Source organism: Podarcis erhardii (assembly GCF_964252035.2).
Source record: "Podarcis erhardii genome assembly, chromosome: 3".
Taxonomy (NCBI): domain Eukaryota; kingdom Metazoa; phylum Chordata; class Lepidosauria; order Squamata; family Lacertidae; genus Podarcis; species Podarcis erhardii.
In genome coordinates this window covers 47,996,562-48,013,415 of record NC_138507.1, presented here as the reverse complement: position 1 = coordinate 48,013,415, position 16,854 = coordinate 47,996,562, and the positions used below count along the sequence as shown (strand labels likewise).

At 37.7% G+C, this 16,854-nt stretch overlaps 1 protein-coding gene across 1 annotated transcript in view; it reads left to right on the top strand.

Annotated features, from left to right (window-relative positions):
• The window catches only part of ASCC3 (activating signal cointegrator 1 complex subunit 3), a 204,620-nt gene that overhangs the window by 119,836 nt on the left and 67,930 nt on the right, over positions 1-16,854 (top strand). Inside the window, exons 17-29 of the mRNA XM_081856656.1 lie at positions 1,838-1,957; positions 4,561-4,725; positions 5,888-5,974; positions 7,719-7,895; positions 8,957-9,182; positions 9,585-9,739; positions 10,308-10,406; positions 11,009-11,177; positions 13,654-13,874; positions 14,206-14,291; positions 15,543-15,709; positions 15,819-15,964; positions 16,082-16,202. Coding sequence (XP_081712782.1) covers positions 1,838-1,957; positions 4,561-4,725; positions 5,888-5,974; positions 7,719-7,895; positions 8,957-9,182; positions 9,585-9,739; positions 10,308-10,406; positions 11,009-11,177; positions 13,654-13,874; positions 14,206-14,291; positions 15,543-15,709; positions 15,819-15,964; positions 16,082-16,202 — 1,939 coding nt within the window. The remainder of the gene's footprint in view (positions 1-1,837; positions 1,958-4,560; positions 4,726-5,887; positions 5,975-7,718; positions 7,896-8,956; positions 9,183-9,584; positions 9,740-10,307; positions 10,407-11,008; positions 11,178-13,653; positions 13,875-14,205; positions 14,292-15,542; positions 15,710-15,818; positions 15,965-16,081; positions 16,203-16,854) is intronic.

Genomic DNA, 16,854 nt, shown 5'->3' with positions numbered 1-16,854 from the left:
CTCTTTCAAAATAGAACAAGCAAGTACTTCAATGAATCATGGGCAGAAATCAAATGCATACATTAGTTTAGGTAACAAATTGTGTGATATGCCTGTGGCTTAGTACCCTTTTTCCTCTCGTTTGGATGGAGATGCACTCATTTAGTGTAGATCTGCATTTTTAACCTTTATGCGGCCCCATTCAGATATCAAAATAACCTTTATTTGACTTTAAATGTCCACGATAGCAGAGAGATACAATTTGGCTCAAACAAAATCTGGTGCTATTAATGCAGTTGGAGAATTTTGTATTAAAGATACTTTAAACAGCTTCATGTCATCCTGACACAGGTTGTGGGGCTCGGTTAGGAGAAGGCTTTGTTTATTATAAGATAGAAGCTTGGGGTGTTAGAACAAATGGAAATGTTTTATAGGATAATTTTGGAGAGGGGAATTGGATTACGATGGTTAGACTCTAGGGGAATGAGTTGGTAGTACTTATTTTCAAGTAAATGTGCTTTGTTGGGGATGCAAGGTTTTCCATTATAAATTCACTTGCTCGGAACTAGTTTCCATATAAATCAGTGAGGCTAATTTCTAAGTGAATATCAATGAAAGTGTGGAATTTCAGAATTTATTTTATGAACAATTTTTTTACAGTGATTCCATATAATCTGGTGCTTTGGAATTGCCCAAGTAAATGGGTGTAGTTTTGGTGCTGGTTTTTACTTAGCACTTAATATAGTTTGATGACATTGTGTGCATTTACGGCCTATCTATACGTCTCAATCACATTTCAGCATTTGTGTTGTATGAGTCAGTTTGCAGAGTCCATATTACAATATATTCTAGCTATATGGGGTGACAGGACACTGTCTTATCGTGGTAGTTTCCATTCTGCCATTGCGCTTTTAAAAACAGCCCCTTTAGCTAGATGTGCAGTTCAAGAGAAATGATATAGCTGTAAAATAATTGAAATGTATTTTTTTAAAGAAAATTGTACACAAATTCTGTGGCATCACTTCAGTGTTTGTGTATGTATCTGTTAACCTTGACATGCATTCCCACTTAAATACATATGACTAAATAGAAGAGTGTTCCCCACTTGGAATTGTACAAAAATGTTAACGCCCAAAATGATGATGGGATGCAATAGGATCCAAAGTTTCATTTGAAAGGGATCATTTAGTGAGTAGAACTCTGCTCCCATGAATTGAAGCTCCTACTGTTTATGGAATGGAACTTCTAAACCCAGACCAATATACAGAAAGCAAGATTATAACCTCCCGTATTGTACCAGTGAGTTTTCCAGCTTCCTTTAGCACATTTGCATGATGGGAGGCCATAGACGGAAATGAGAATCAGAAGAAATTGCCTTCTCTCTTCTGTTCATGAATTTCTCCACGGAAGTAAAAAGCCTTCTCTGAGTGAAGGATAAAAACTGGATGCAACTCAATATCCTGTTGATGCCCAGGACACTTGAGCAAACATTTTCCATAAAGCATCACAGCAATGTTGAAATGCATAATCTGGTTTTCCAAGTGTACTGCGTTCTAAGTTTGTTAGCAGAATATGATACTCCTACTATGAAAGAACTGATATTATGGATAAACTTTCTATCAGGGCCCCTGATTTCAAGAAAAAGCCATAGGATGGAAATACTTCAAATAAATAAATAGTGAAATAAATCTTGGTACATTTTTTTATTTTTATTTTTTAAATGAAGCCCCTTAATTTGCCAGCTTGGGAATATTTCATTATAACATTCCTCATTTCCTGCTCATAGAATTTATGGTTGCCTTTATATCAATTTCGGCTCTTAACATGTAAATTTAATTTTATTTCTTCCTACTTGCAGATTGCTCTCGGAACAGTGACAAATGTCGAGGAAGCAGTAAAGTGGATAAGTTACACTTACCTTTATGTACGGATGAGAGCAAACCCATTAGTATATGGCATCAGTCACAAGGCTTATCAGGTAGAAAATGCATGAAAAAACTAACCTGCTTTCTGGTTCCATAATCCTTTCCTGATGGGAGATTAAATATTTGCCAGTGCTGCTTTTCCTGACGTCAGCAACTCCTCTAAGTGCTTTAAAACATGGAAAATACTCCATTGAACAAAATGTAAAAAGGAAAGCAACTTGAATTATTTTTACTGAGTCATCCTGATAGATAAAGTTTTGAACAGTCAGGCAGAACACACAGAATACAGTCAAATGAGCACACAGCGTATGTGAAGGTAGCCTATTCAGACCTGGTTTCGTACAGCAATCTCTCTCAGTATTTCGGTGCTAAATATAAGCTTTGCAAACTAAATGTGAAAATGTTCACGTGAAGCCCCTTGTGCGTTCATGAATGCATGAGCAGTTGTGGGTAAGCACTCGCTGATGCCCCTTCGCATCCACACATTCATTGTTATGAGAAAAGGGTTCAATGTGACCCTTCTGCAGCTACCAGAATGTGTGGTTGCCAGGCACACCAGCAGTTGGATAACCCCTAGCTCTTTCAGTTCAACACTCAGAATCTGAGAGTGAGTGCTGGTATAGTGGTTAAGAGAATAAACCCTGAATATTCAAGCCTGTTGAATGAACTCAGTAGGTAATCTTATGATCAGCACCGCTACTCAGTGCTGGATTTACATATAAGCTAAACAAGCTATAGCTTAGGGCCCCACTCTCTTGGGGGCCCCAAAAAAATTTAAAGGGGGAAAACTGGATGTACATTTCCAAAATATAAGATAAAAAACATGTGGGTGGCGCTGTGGTCTAAATCACTGAGCCTCTTGGGCTTGCCGATCAGAAGGTCAGCGGTTCGAATCCCCGCGACAGGGTGAGCTCCCGTTGTTCAGTCCCAGCTCCTGCCAACCTAGCAGTTCGAAAGCACGCCAGTGGAAGTAGATAAATAGGTACCACTCCAGCAGAAAGGTAAATGGCGCTTCCATGCGCTGCCCTGGTTTCGCCAGGAGCAGCTTAGTCATGCTGCCCACATGACCCGGAAAATTCTGCGGACAAACGTCAGCTCCCTCAGCCTGTAAAGTGAGATGAGCAACTCCAGAGTCGTCTGCGACTGGATTTAACTGTCAGGGGTGCTTTACCTTTTTGTTAATATACATCTTCTTAATTGTATTTCAGCTCAACAATTACTTTGATAAAATACATATTTTGTTATGTGCAAACGGCTTTAGATACCTATTAGGTCCATAAATTACCAAACAGCATATATTCAACACAAAAAAACTGACAATTTGTTGTTGACAAAGGACAGCTAGACATATAAAGGGCTCCATTACTTTCAGTAGCTTAGGGCCTCATCAAACCTAAATCCAGCCCTGCCGCTACTCATAGAAGGATAGTAATAATTTGTCTACCTTGGTTACAAAAAGATAATTGGTGGCATCCCACATTGCTTGAGAAAACTTCTCCTTGTTCAGTAGGACAAAGTGATGATGATAATTATTTGGTAGAATCCTTTTTCGATAAAAAAAATACCCATTTTTCTTGGAAGAGAATTGCAACATCATAGCTACAAGCAGTGACTGGATAGTTTGTCAAGTGAAATTTTTTCTCACGCAAGGTATCATTTGACCACACTTAGGTCAAAGCTAGGCCTTTTCTCCTTCTTATGGCTGATAATTTATTCTTTACTTTCACATTCTAATGAGACTTACAGCTTACAAATGCTGAAAAGGCAGGTGTTTGTCTTTGCTGCTATATGTAGACTGCTCAGGCTCAAATATAAAATTCTAAGAAAATTTCTTAAATCTGCCTTTAGTACCTGGTGTTTGCTTAAATTGTTCCTATAACATTAAATAAAATCCAATTCCCTCTACTCATCTTGAATATATTTGAATACTTGAATATATTTGAATTCTGAAATGACCCTCTTTAACACAGAATATTCTCATAGGGAGATAATAAGACTTTAGGAGCCCAAGCTGGAAAAAAGGGAGAATTCAGTACAGTGAATCTTTGCCTGTCTTCATATGTACTACAGGGGGGGGGGGAGAGACTTCTTATTCTTTATACAGTTAAGGGATTTAGAACTTCATGCTAACATTCAGTTGTTGTTTGTAGTAACTTCTTCCTACTGCAGCCAGTGGTTACACTGAATTAAAACTTTGCTCATCTCTGATTCCAGAACAAATTGGTCCCAGCCCTACTGTTTCAAAGGGATGGGTTTCATCTTAGAGGGGAAGCTGGGTTTTGTGAGTGCAATTTTAGGAATAGCAAAGCAAAAATTAGTTCCTCTTCCCCTTGCATTTCATATGTTAAGCAAATATTATTCAAACCATTAATATATCTGGCTATTACGTAGTATAACAACAGCTACAATAAATTCTTCTAAAATATGCCACCTTTTGTTATTACTATTCATAATAAGGTTATTTGTCAAGTTATGTATACCAACACATCCCAAACTTATTAAGCATTTCAGTTCTAAATATTCTAGATAAATTGAACAGAGTCAAATGAAATCAATAAAATTGTACTATGTATGCATATCCATATATTAATCTGAAACTGTAAAAGTGGGAGGACAGGCAACAGATAAATATATATAATGATTTACTGTATTTTAGATGGATCCAGGCTTAGAGAAGCACAGAGAGCAGCTAGTGATTGAAGTTGGCCGAAAGTTGGACAAAGCTCGGATGATTCGTTTTGAAGAGAGAACTGGATTTTTTTCTTCTACAGATCTAGGCAGAATTGCCAGCCACTACTACATTAAATATAATACAATTGAGGTACCCATGCTATTTCTCTGCATACTTTCTCATTTTGAAATAATGCCACGAAGATCTGTTTAACAGCATCTTCATCTTAGATTTGTAATAAAATAAATAGCTACAATTCTGTGCTTGCTTATGTGCTTTTAAATCCAAGTTCTGGAGGGGTGAGGGGACGATCTGGTGTAACATTATCGTTTGCATTATCTTATTCTATAAGGGAGGGTTCAGAGAAAACTACTAGTAAGGTAGGATTGACTCTGTGGAAAACACCATTTTATTCAACATGTTGGAAATGTGTATGTTCTGAAGGCATTTCAGTAATTAGAGTGTTGCAGAACTCGGGATTGTAAAGAGGCAGTGATTTCTATCCTGTTATGTGTTGGTCACAAGCAGCATGGTTTCAACTAAAACCTTGATTATTTGTCTCATGATCCACAATGGCTGGAACTAATGTAATTAATCGTGTAATTAATTTCAATGCATTTCAGTGGAAAGGAAACATTGAAACCAATGCATAAAATCACAATTATTTACATATTATTTGCAGTCTAAAAATATATATAGTGAATACTGTTTGTATGATTTCGTTAATGACCTTGGACAAACATTTGAATTGTGGCAATTTCAGCTCCCATTTCCATTTCTGACATAATTCTCCAACACCCTATGAAGAACATTTGTGTATGTGTTTGCAGAAGTGATATGAACTTCTAAAAAGTGTTAGCATTTGTTGCTCCATATTTGAAAGACTTACTGTGAGGATCTTAATTGAAAGATGTTGCATCTTTGAACATACAGTCCCATTTAGGTTATTTAAAATCAAATTATTGATGTCCTCATATTTGGACTCAGTCACATTTTAGTATGCACTACCTTAAACTTTCAGTTTTTTAAAAATGGATACACCATTGGCACCTTGATGACTTGACTTTTTAGAAGAATCTTGTCCTGTGTATAGCAAGCTCCTTTAACCAAATTCGAGCTAATGCTTTAAATTGCACAATGTGAAACTAGTATATATGCTTCCTGTGTTCAAAACTCCACGTCACTTTTCAAAATAAAAAAAGGTTTCATTTGAGTGGCGATGTTGACAATAAGTTCTCCATCTCTACCACTTTGTGTCTAGATTGGCACTATTGATAAATATTCTCAAAGGCGAACCTCTCTTTTTTTGCAGACTTTCAATGAACTGTTTGATGCTCATAAAACAGAAGGTGACATTCTTGCTATAGTGTCTAAAGCAGAGGAATTTGAACAGATCAAGGTAAGAACACATCGCCATTTTTTTAAAGGCTTCTTTTCTACACATGGAAAGTGGTGTGTGTGTGTGTGTGTGTGTGTGTTACTGGATACAGGAACGTCTTCATTTACTGCTATATAATGACAGTTCCATGCATCTCTCTGTCTCCCATGCACAGTGTTGCACCTGTCAGTTTGGTGAATGCTAAAGCCCACACTAACAGGGGCTTCTTGAGTACAGCTGGCCGGATATACATGATTTAGGCGAGAATCTTATTTTCTAACTAGAGTACATTTTCTAATCCCGGACAACATTCAGTGCTGTCTACCTCCCTTGCGCAACTGGAAATCCAGTGCAGCAACTGGAAATCCAGTGCAACAAGACTTCCAGTTTCTGTTCTCTCCTCTGTAACCCCTTTCCATGCTTCCAGAATTTGTTCTCAGGCTTTCCCAACTGTCTAGAGCAGATTTTGAATGTGTGGGGGGCGGGGGAGAAAGAATGGAGAAACCCTGTTACGCAAGCAGATGCCTGCTCATGCTACATCTGATCTCACCTCCAGATTTTAATTCATGGAATTCACTTTAAAGTGAATAGTCTTAATGAGGAATGCAACCCAGAGTGCTGTGAGTGTTCTGTTCTGGCAGCTCTTCAAGAAACGGGGAAGAGGTTGAGTGTACTTTATAAATAAATCCTTTCAAGATGAGTTGGAGTTTTACTGGCTAGCATTGCGTTAGAGAATAGTCACTTTCTTTTGCAAAATTAAGAATTTTAAAAAATCAAATCACTGCAATGTCCCAAAGTCTGCTTTGAATCTGGATGCAAATGTTCCTAAATGTTAGGAAGAAAGGCAAAACTGACGTTGTGATGAGAGTTTAGGTGTCGCTTCAAGTTTATTGAAACCTCAGCCACTTCATTCATTCAAAAGCTGTGCCAGTGAAGGAAAGGATTTGATGTTAACAAACTGTAGTTTGGTAGTTAACAGAGTGGGGTCTTCTTGAAGTGACATAATTGGGGGATGATTGAGAAATCCTGCAAATGGTTCAAGTGACATTTGTGACTTTTCTGCTCTGCTTTCATGTTGAATGAGCTGGTCAGGGCTTAAGGGAAACGGCCTCTGTATGGTTCCCTGCAGGTGCCAAACATTTACCCTCTTTAAATAAGTTTTAGACTAATAGACTTTCAGCAAATCAAAGAATATGTAAATGTATGCTCTGTTTTGCAAGTATGAGTGAAAATTTGAAATACTATGCATTATTCAGACTGTAGATATGAATATTTCTTTACTTGCATTAAGACTTAATCTTATTAACAGTGAAAACCTTAATACCATGAATCATAGTACTTCAGAGTTTTGAGCTAAGAACATAATATGCCACATGCAAACTATATGATTTTAATGAATGCATTTAATGTTAATTCAGGTTGGCCCTAATCCAGAAGGACAGAGGTCATACTCTGGTCAAATAAAAAGGGAAATCTCATCAGGTTGAGGATGGTACGGTCAGAAGACTTAATTTTTGAGGCATATCACATTTTTATGTGTCAATGGCAACCTTAATAAAAGGTGATACATAATGAAATGCAATTGTGTCATTATTAAGATAGTTTCAATTAAGTTTTATTAAGTACAGTGCTGGGAGACTTGTTTTTCAGAAACTGTAGACTGTTTAAAAACACATTTATTGAGAGATAATTGGCATTTAATTTTCATGTGGAAGATTTAACAAGTTGCACCAGTCTTTTCAAAGTCTATTAATTTGTGTTTCAGGTGAGAGAAGAAGAAATAGAAGAGCTTGAAGCCTTGCTGGGTGATTTCTGTGAACTTCCCGCTCCTGGTGGTGTAGAGAACAGTTACGGGAAAATAAATATCCTTCTGCAAACATATGTTAGCCGAGGAGAGATGGACAGCTTTTCCCTTATTTCTGATTCTGCTTATGTTGCACAGGTATGAATGTGTGCATGTATCCAATGAATACTTACCCCAGAAACACAGAAAACTAGAGGCCCCATGTGTTAAAGCCCATACACATTTGACATGAGATTTGGATTTGAAAAACTAATAGTTTTGTGTGTATGTGTCTCAACCTATATGTAATGCATATATATATATATATATATATAGCTTATTGCCCACAGAGGATCCTTTTCACAGTTACGTTGTTTGTTGAGGAGCTCTGTGCATCTGCCGTGAAGCTCTGAAATATTGCACAGGACAATGGAAATGTTCTCTTATTTTAGAAAACCTGTTGACCTAACCATTGTCACCCAAGAAAGAAGGGTCAGACTTAGAATATACCCAGTGCTCACTTCTGTGGTTGGTCATTGTAAGGCAAGACTTATCATGGTAGATTATCATGGCTTTCAGAAAGCCTATCCTCTAGGGTTTCAAAAAACTTTGGCTGAAAATTCTTTCTGTATTTTCTTCACAAACTTTGTGCTCTTTGTTGACTAAAAGCTTTTCTATTCAAAGCATTTGCATATCCAAGGTGATGTTCAACCACAAGAAACAAATAAATAACATACAATATGGTAGCATAGATAAGAAGATAAAGCAGCAGTTTTTTAAAAAATTAATTTCTCAGCAAATGACTTATGAAACTAAGTCGCTTTCAGCTTGTTGTTGGAAACTGTAAAGTGAAGCTGCCAGCTGCCGCTTCAAGAGAAAATTACATAATATGGATACTACAATGGAGAAAGACCTTTCTGAACATCCATGTTGGGGCATCATCCCTTCAGAAAGTTCTCTGTGCCCCCAAGGGAAGGCAGAATTAAGTGGCCAGGCCTGGAAGTTAGTGCTGTCAGCTCCTGAAGTTGGAATGAGAATATTTTGTGCCATTTGTTTGTTTTAATAGTTTAAATTGTAGTCTACACTGGGTTTTGGGCCGAAATAAATATGAGCAATTAATGTCATCCATAGTTGCACCGTTCCGTTTGAAACATATGTGTATTGTAATAGATAAGGAATAGACATAACAATACAATTTATCACCTGCTTGTACCCTACAGAATGCAGCACGTATTGTCCGAGCTCTTTTTGAAGTGGCTCTTCGAAAACGCTGGCCTGCGATGACATACCGGCTACTAAACCTTAGCAAAGTAATTGACAAGCGATTGTGGGGTTGGGTCAGCCCTCTGCGTCAATTCTCAGTCCTGCCACCGTCAGTCCTTTCCAAATTGGAGCAAAAGAATCTCACAATTGATAAGTTGAAGGACATGAGGAAAGATGAAATCGGTAAGATACAGGAAAAAGCTAAGTCAGTGTGTCTTGACTAGATTGAACTCTATTTCTGTCTTTACTGTTTTGCTTGCATTTCAATCCTACCCTTATCCTGAGGCCTTTGTGGTATTAATTTTAGACTACTGAAAATACTTCTCTGTAATAAAGGCTCACAACCTAAATTTATATTGACTTGCTTGCACATTGCTTTGTTCTTAGAAACATACTAATCCTCCTGCTACTGAGTCCCATGTAGCTGAAATGCGACCTGATGACATGGACAAGGTCTTGGGCCAAGCAATATTTCTCTCTCTGGGCCAATTTTAAAGTTGTTGTGTGATTGCCTCCTTTCTGCACCACTTCCCTTAGACTTCTGGTAAATGCAGATTTGTTTCAAGTTTTATATTTACTTTGCAGGTCACATGCTTCATCATGTGAATATTGGCTTAAAGGTCAAACAGTGTGTCCATCAAATTCCCTCCATTACAATGGAAGCGACCATCCAGCCAATTACACGCACTGTGCTGAGAGTTAGGTTGAACATCACTTCAGATTTCAAATGGAGCGATCAGGTAAAGATGCCTAAAACGTAAAGCCTGGAGAATTTGCTAAGTGACTTGGAATCCTCTGGGTTTAACTCAACACACAACCAGTGAGCATGATTTTTTTAAAAGTAACTTTTCCTTGCCTATACTTCAGATGATATTGATGTATGGTATATGAATCTTGCATTTTGCTTCACTAAGATCAGAAGCATATTGGTTGTGAAGCTATGCCTCTAAATTGGCATCCATCACACTGAATGTTACCAACCACATGGGTAAATTTTAAGCAATCCCATGAATCCAGGGAAACTGCAAAGCATAGCTTTTTGCAAGAAGCCTACTAAGAAAAAAATCTGTTGGTCCCACGCATTCTTGCATGGGGATATGCATAGGAGATAGGAGTCTTTCCTTTCCACACTAAATAGGTTGAAATATGCCTTGCTGATATTAGGCACAGTGGTATTCTGAGACATTTTACCAACACTTTTTTCATCAGCCGAAATAATGCACCTGCCAGTTTACTTTAATGTGCAGATTGAAAGTCTTAACAGAGCTAGAATATTTTTAATGAGTGTGGATTTTCTTTGTCAACTAGGTACATGGAACAGGTGGAGAGCCCTGGTGGATTTGGGTGGAAGACCCTACCAATGATCATATTTACCATTCAGAATATTTCATTATTCAGAAAAAGCAGGTAAATGTATCCAGCACAGCAGTTCAAAGCACATACCACGTAAAGTGGTGGGATAGACTTCCATAAACATCAGTTTAATATAAATGTTGTAATACAATTTTATTAGGTATCCAGTATCTGTCTGAATTTTGTTTTCAGATTCACATGCTAAAATTGGCTTTCTGTGTGATCATTCACTGGCATCACTTTAAAAATAAAATCTAATAAAGGATTTGCCTTTCTGGTGTGTCTGAAAGAACAATTACTTACAGATGAAAAATCAAATATGTGACGCTACCTTCTATTACAGATGTCAATACAGATTATTACTAGCTACAGTTCCATCAAAAGAAATCACTTAATAAGCAGGAGCCCAATCCTATTGTGTTAAGCCATTTAGTACAGAATCTGTCTCTAAAGCCCAAAGAACCAAAAGAGAGGAATTGCTTCTCTTCTGTTTTACTGTGTGTTTTATGAATATAAACAGATGCAATAAGCTCGGTTGCTTATGTGTATTTCATTTTTTGCATTTATATGAAAATACAGAGCAACATAATTTTTGCCATCTGGAGAGTGATTATTGTAGTATATGTGTGTATTTTTTACATTTATTTTTACCATAGGTCATTGCAAAAGAGACTCAGCTGTTGGTATTCACAATTCCCATTTTTGAACCACTACCATCCCAGTACTATATCCGGGCTGTATCTGATAGATGGTTAGGAGCTGAGGCTGTCTGTATCATCAATTTTCAACATCTGATTCTACCAGAAAGACATCCACCTCATACAGGTAACAAAGGAGAGCAGCATTCCTGCACAATCATAGGTCATTTTGATTTCTAAGGCTATCGTTCGTCCTAAAATGATAATATGCATCATTGTTTATGTTTTTTCCTTTCTCACTTGTTGCTAGTTTAGATTGTCAATACTTTGCAACAGTGAAATCTATTAGCTAATCTTCAATGAATCTTTGGAACTTCTCTCTTAGCTGCAGCAAATTAACTTATGCTTTACAACATTTTTCTCTAATTGTCTCTCAGTGGAATTTTCAGTATTTTGTGCCATCAGGAAAAATATATTTTGTCCTTAAAAGAGAGGGATAAATTTTTTTCTTCACTATACTATTTGTTTTATCTAGGAACTAATACAGGGCACTACTTTCACATTATTTTATTCATTCCCCACATTTATTAGTCACAAAATCAAAAACAGGTGGCACATGCATTTGTTTGCTGCTTCTAGGTTTACCAGAGAGATATAACATCAGTGTGCCTATTATTGTATAGACTTCTTTTGTCATCATCCCTGTTTAAAATCCAGTATACTTAGTGCATTCAGAATGTACATGTCTGGAGCTGACAGCTCCCTGTTTTTGCATGTATAAATTCATACGTGCATAGGATGTGTTTAGCCATTGTTGTGCTGTACCTAAGCTGTCTGGCTAAACATGTGTACCCTATTTATCTAATTGACTGATCAATGAGTGCTATTCAGAAGAAACAAAAAGATATTTACACATCAGCAGATAGGGGACCTCCAGGATTTATGGTAATTGACTGCCATTCCCATCTGGTTCCTCTGAAACAATGAAGTGTACAGAGGTCCTGCTAGACAAAGATCAAGAAAAGGCCTTTTCTCCCTCTGACAGATCCCAAGAAATCACAGCATTAGCAGGGAATGATGAAAGAGTTCTGAAATATCTATGAAAAGTATGTTGTGAATATTAAGTCCTGCAGCTTCAGCAGATTTTATGGCTCTCCATCCATACCTTACTGTGAAGCATCCTAAAAGAGGCACTGAGATCTTGAGCCAAACGTAACTTCAAAGAAAGCATCTGTGTAACAGAATCGATGCAAGTCCTGACTAATTTAATAGAAGTCCAATCCAGTCTTGTTATATACATATCAGAGCTTCAGCTTTCCACAGCTCATAATTGTTTGGCAATCAGATACTTCCAGAATGTTCTATATAATCCTGTTGTTTTCTCTTGAATTTCTCGTTGCATTTTTAAAATATAATTGGGATATGGTCTATCCTGATCAACCAATCAAATATTCTGTGGTGATTTGTCATTTCTTTACTATGGCAATAAAGCAGGCTTCCTCAACCTCGGCCCTCCAGATGTTTTGAGACTACAATTCCCATCATGCCTGACCACTGGTCCTGCTAGCTAGGGAACATGGGAATTGTAGGCCAAAAACATCTGGAGGGCCGAGGTTGAGGAAGCCTGCAATAAGGTTAACAGACTGCCTTTGCTTGGACTAACGTTGTGGTCTCAGCTTCACCTCTGCTTGTCCATAGAGTGGGCCCATTCTTTTGAAATGTTGTTTTTCCCCACTAGATATTAAGAAACTTCTGTTTATTTTGCTTTGTTGTAAAGAAATGCAGTTTCCTCGTAACACCAAAACATCAATCCTCTGCCACACGCCTTGCCACGTAGAACAACTTTGAGATTATCATAATTCAGACCTGCACATGTGAATAGATTTTTAGAGGTCCAAATGTGGGAGATCTGCCATTGTCCTATTTGTATCATTTTTAGGCATAGGACATAACGGCCATGTTCAGACATGAAGTTAACTATGGTTTAGCATTAAGTGAGTTTTGGGCTTCTACATCGCCTCTCCTCCAGTGGAGTCATGAGTAAGACATGGAAAAATTGGGAGAACATTGTAGGGGAACCCATTGGAGCAAGTTCCCTCCACTCAGTTTTGGTCAGTTCCCCCATTGTAGCCCCTAATAACACAGCTCCCGCCAAAAAAGAAAACCTATATTGAGAGGGATTTGAGGGGTGCATGGGATTGTAAGGAGAAAGAGAAGTGAAGTAAGTTATGTGAGCTGCCTTCCATTCATGCAAGTACTGAGTTCTGTGCTTTTGTACTATTAAATCCAATTATACATCACTGTTTCTTTTTTCTTCTTCTGAATCCCCCCCCCATCCCAGCTGTATTTTAAGACTTTTCTCTTAGTAGAACTGCTACTGTATAATCAGACACCTGTTTTTTCAAGGCTTTGGGTATCCTTTTCCTCAACCACAGTGTTTTTCTCCATGATTTAATTATAAATGATGGGTTGCATCTACTTTGATATGGCAGATTTTGATCTAGATTTCAATAGGTTTGAAAAGACAATGTGGACAGCATCCTTCACAATCTGGTTCATATATTATGTGTTTTCTAGGGTTTTTGGTGCTGACATTATAAATGATGTGATGTTCCGTGTTGCAAGCTTAAATATATACTAATCGTAATTCCTCAATTTTTTAGAATTACTGGATCTCCAGCCTTTACCTATCACAGCTTTGGGACGTCCCGAGTATGAAGCCCTGTATAAATTCACTCATTTCAACCCAATTCAGACGCAGATATTCCATACGCTTTATCACACAGATTGTAATGTTCTTCTTGGAGCTCCAACAGGCTCTGGGAAGACAGTTGCAGCAGAACTGGCTATCTTCAGAATTTTCAACAACTATCCTACATCCAAGGTTTGCAAAAACATTTATTTTCCTGAGAAATGTTCACTTTTTTATTCTGCTTTTTATTAGTTCAGAACTTGCCATGCAAATGGACAGTGCTATTGTGTAAGAACACTTCTTTCTTATCTGAGTGTGTTCATTAAAAAATGTTTTACCACACTTGTGAAATGGAAAAACCACTACTAAATATGAATAATTTTTTTTCCAATGAATGAGAAATGCAAGGAAGTAAATGCAATATGCTGTAGTTGTTTTAAATGCTCTTATTAATTGTTTTAAAACCTACAATATGTCTGTGTGTTCACACTTTTTCTTGCTTCCTTTGGCCTTTGTCTTGCAGGCAGTGTATATTGCTCCCCTGAAAGCACTGGTGCGAGAGAGAATTGAAGACTGGAAAATTAGAATTGAAGAAAAGCTTGGTAAAAAGTAAGCTTGCTTTTTAACATGGTCAGAAATAAAACTTTTTTGTAAAAAAAGAAAGAAAGAAAAGAAAAGCAACAACAATCCTGTAATACCTCATATTCAGATAAAGGTTAGCTTCCATGTCAAAAGAATTGTCAACAGGTAGCATAAAAAAAGAAAGTTGTGTTTTTCAGAACTTGTTGTCCTTTGAGTATTCTGCTGTCTTTACAAGACAGCATAACTTGTACATGACAGTAAAAGTTGTAAAACTTGTAGAGAATAATTTCCTGAAGAGTATTTTTCTGAAGAAAAGTATTTTTCTGAAGAATATTTCTTCAGGCTCAGGATCCTCTCACTATCAAACAGAGAGAGAGAGAGAGGGAGGGAGAGAGAGAGAGAGAGAGAGAGAGAGAGGGAGAGAGAGAGAGATCTTAGCCCAGCAGAAACTTGCTGTACATTGATCTAGCATTAGCTAAGAATCTGTATACAGTGGTGCCCCGCAAGACGAATGCCTCGCAAGACGGAAAACTCGCTAGACGAAAGAGTTTTCCGTTTTGGAGGTGCTTCGCAAAACGAATTTCCTATGGGCTTGCTTCGCAAGACGAAAATGTCTTGCAAGTTCCTGCGGGGTTTTTATTCCTTTTTCCTCCCTTTTTCTAAGCCGCTTATCCACTTATCCGATAAGCCGCTAAAAGCCGCTAAACCGCTAATAGTGCTAATCCGCTAAGGCGTCAATGGGCTTGCTTCGCAAGACGAAAAAACCGCTAGACGAAGAGACTCGCGGAACGGATTCTTTTGGTCTTGTGAGGCACCACTGTATGTGATAAATGTTCAGATATTATCTACACACACCACACCTTGAAATCACTTTATAATAGGGATGACTTTATAAAAATCATGACTAGGGTAGATAGAAGATCTGCTGCTTTTTCAGCATGGATAAGTAGGGTCCTGTATTAAAATGAATATTGTTTTTCCCTACTGACCTCTAGACTACCACTTTCATGACAACTCCAGCTTTGATCTTGTCTGTAAAAGGAGCTGCTACAACTAGAATGGAGATTGACTACTTTCCATTTTCAGCTAGGGTGATGGATTAGGAAGTCAGCCTTTGGATCCTATTGTTGATTCATCCTAGTCAGAGACAGCAAAGGGTTTGGGGGGTTTTCTGCATGTTTATATTAAGGGTTAATGTTCTGGACCTACTGTCTACTCCAAAACGGATATGAATCTGTGTTGTATTGCTTCACAATGACCATTTGACTCCCTTTACAGGGTTGTGGAGTTGACAGGGGATGTGACTCCTGATATGAGGTCAATTGCCCAAGCTGATCTCATTGTTACTACACCAGAGAAGTGGGATGGGGTCAGCAGAAGCTGGCAGAACAGAAGCTATGTTCAAAAAGTTTCCATTCTCATCATAGATGAGATCCATCTGCTAGGTGAGCATCGTTTTCACCATTATTATTGCTGGAATTGAAGTGTGCTCTGGCATTGCGAGTTGAACTTTAAAGAATATTGATGTCTGTTTTCCTTTTCCTCCTTTCCTAGGGGATGAGAGAGGCCCTGTGCTGGAAGTTATTGTGTCTCGTACTAACTTCATCTCATCTCACACAGAAAAGCCTGTCAGAGTTGTTGGTTTGTCGACTGCATTAGCTAATGCCAGGGATCTTGCCGATTGGCTAAATATCAATCAGGTATGCAAAAGACATGAATGCCAGTTGCTTTTGAGAGGAGGAGCACTCTGGCGTTGGTTTGGGGATAAAAACAACCTGAGGCATGAACAGTGAACCATTTATATGTTTTCTCTTTAGATGGGGCTATTCAACTTCAGGCCGTCAGTGCGCCCAGTTCCATTGGAAGTACACATTCAGGGCTTCCCAGGCCAGCACTATTGTCCTCGTATGGCTAGCATGAACAAGCCAGCATTTCAGGGTATACAACCAAAGATACAACTTTATTTTTATAAGTCTGTGCTAGACAAATTGTGTTATGTGTTGTTGTGTATCTTCTTGGTTTGCTTTAAGAAGAATGTTTGTTTGTTTGTTTGTTTGTTTGTTTGTTTGTTTGTTTCAGCAACATTACCCAGCTTCAGGCCTTGTACATTAAAGATGCTAGCACCACACATGTCAGTGGAACTTAAATGTATTTCAAACAGAATAATTGAAATTACTGTTCACATTTGACACTGTGTAAACATTTTTCTATTAATATTTTAAGATTTACAACATAAAACCTTTTGTGGTATTAATTCAGTAAGAGATTTGCTCCTCATGGAAGCATTAAAAAATTGCAAACAGAAGTTGCATGTCAAGCTAAGCTTGCATAATTCTGATTTCAGGGCAATAACCATAAACTTCAGAATATTCAGTGTGTCCAAATATGTCTCTGTTTTCAATTCTTTATTCTTAAACTGGCAAGCGGGATAGATTTAAGAACCACCTTCATATTTTATTGAAACATGTTCTGTGTACGTTCCATAAGGAATATTTATTATATCAATTAAAAAGAAGTCCCCAAATAAATTTTGTGATGTGAACTGCTGTTGATTGTAAGGCGACAGTTGTGAGGTGACTTTTTAGCTGAT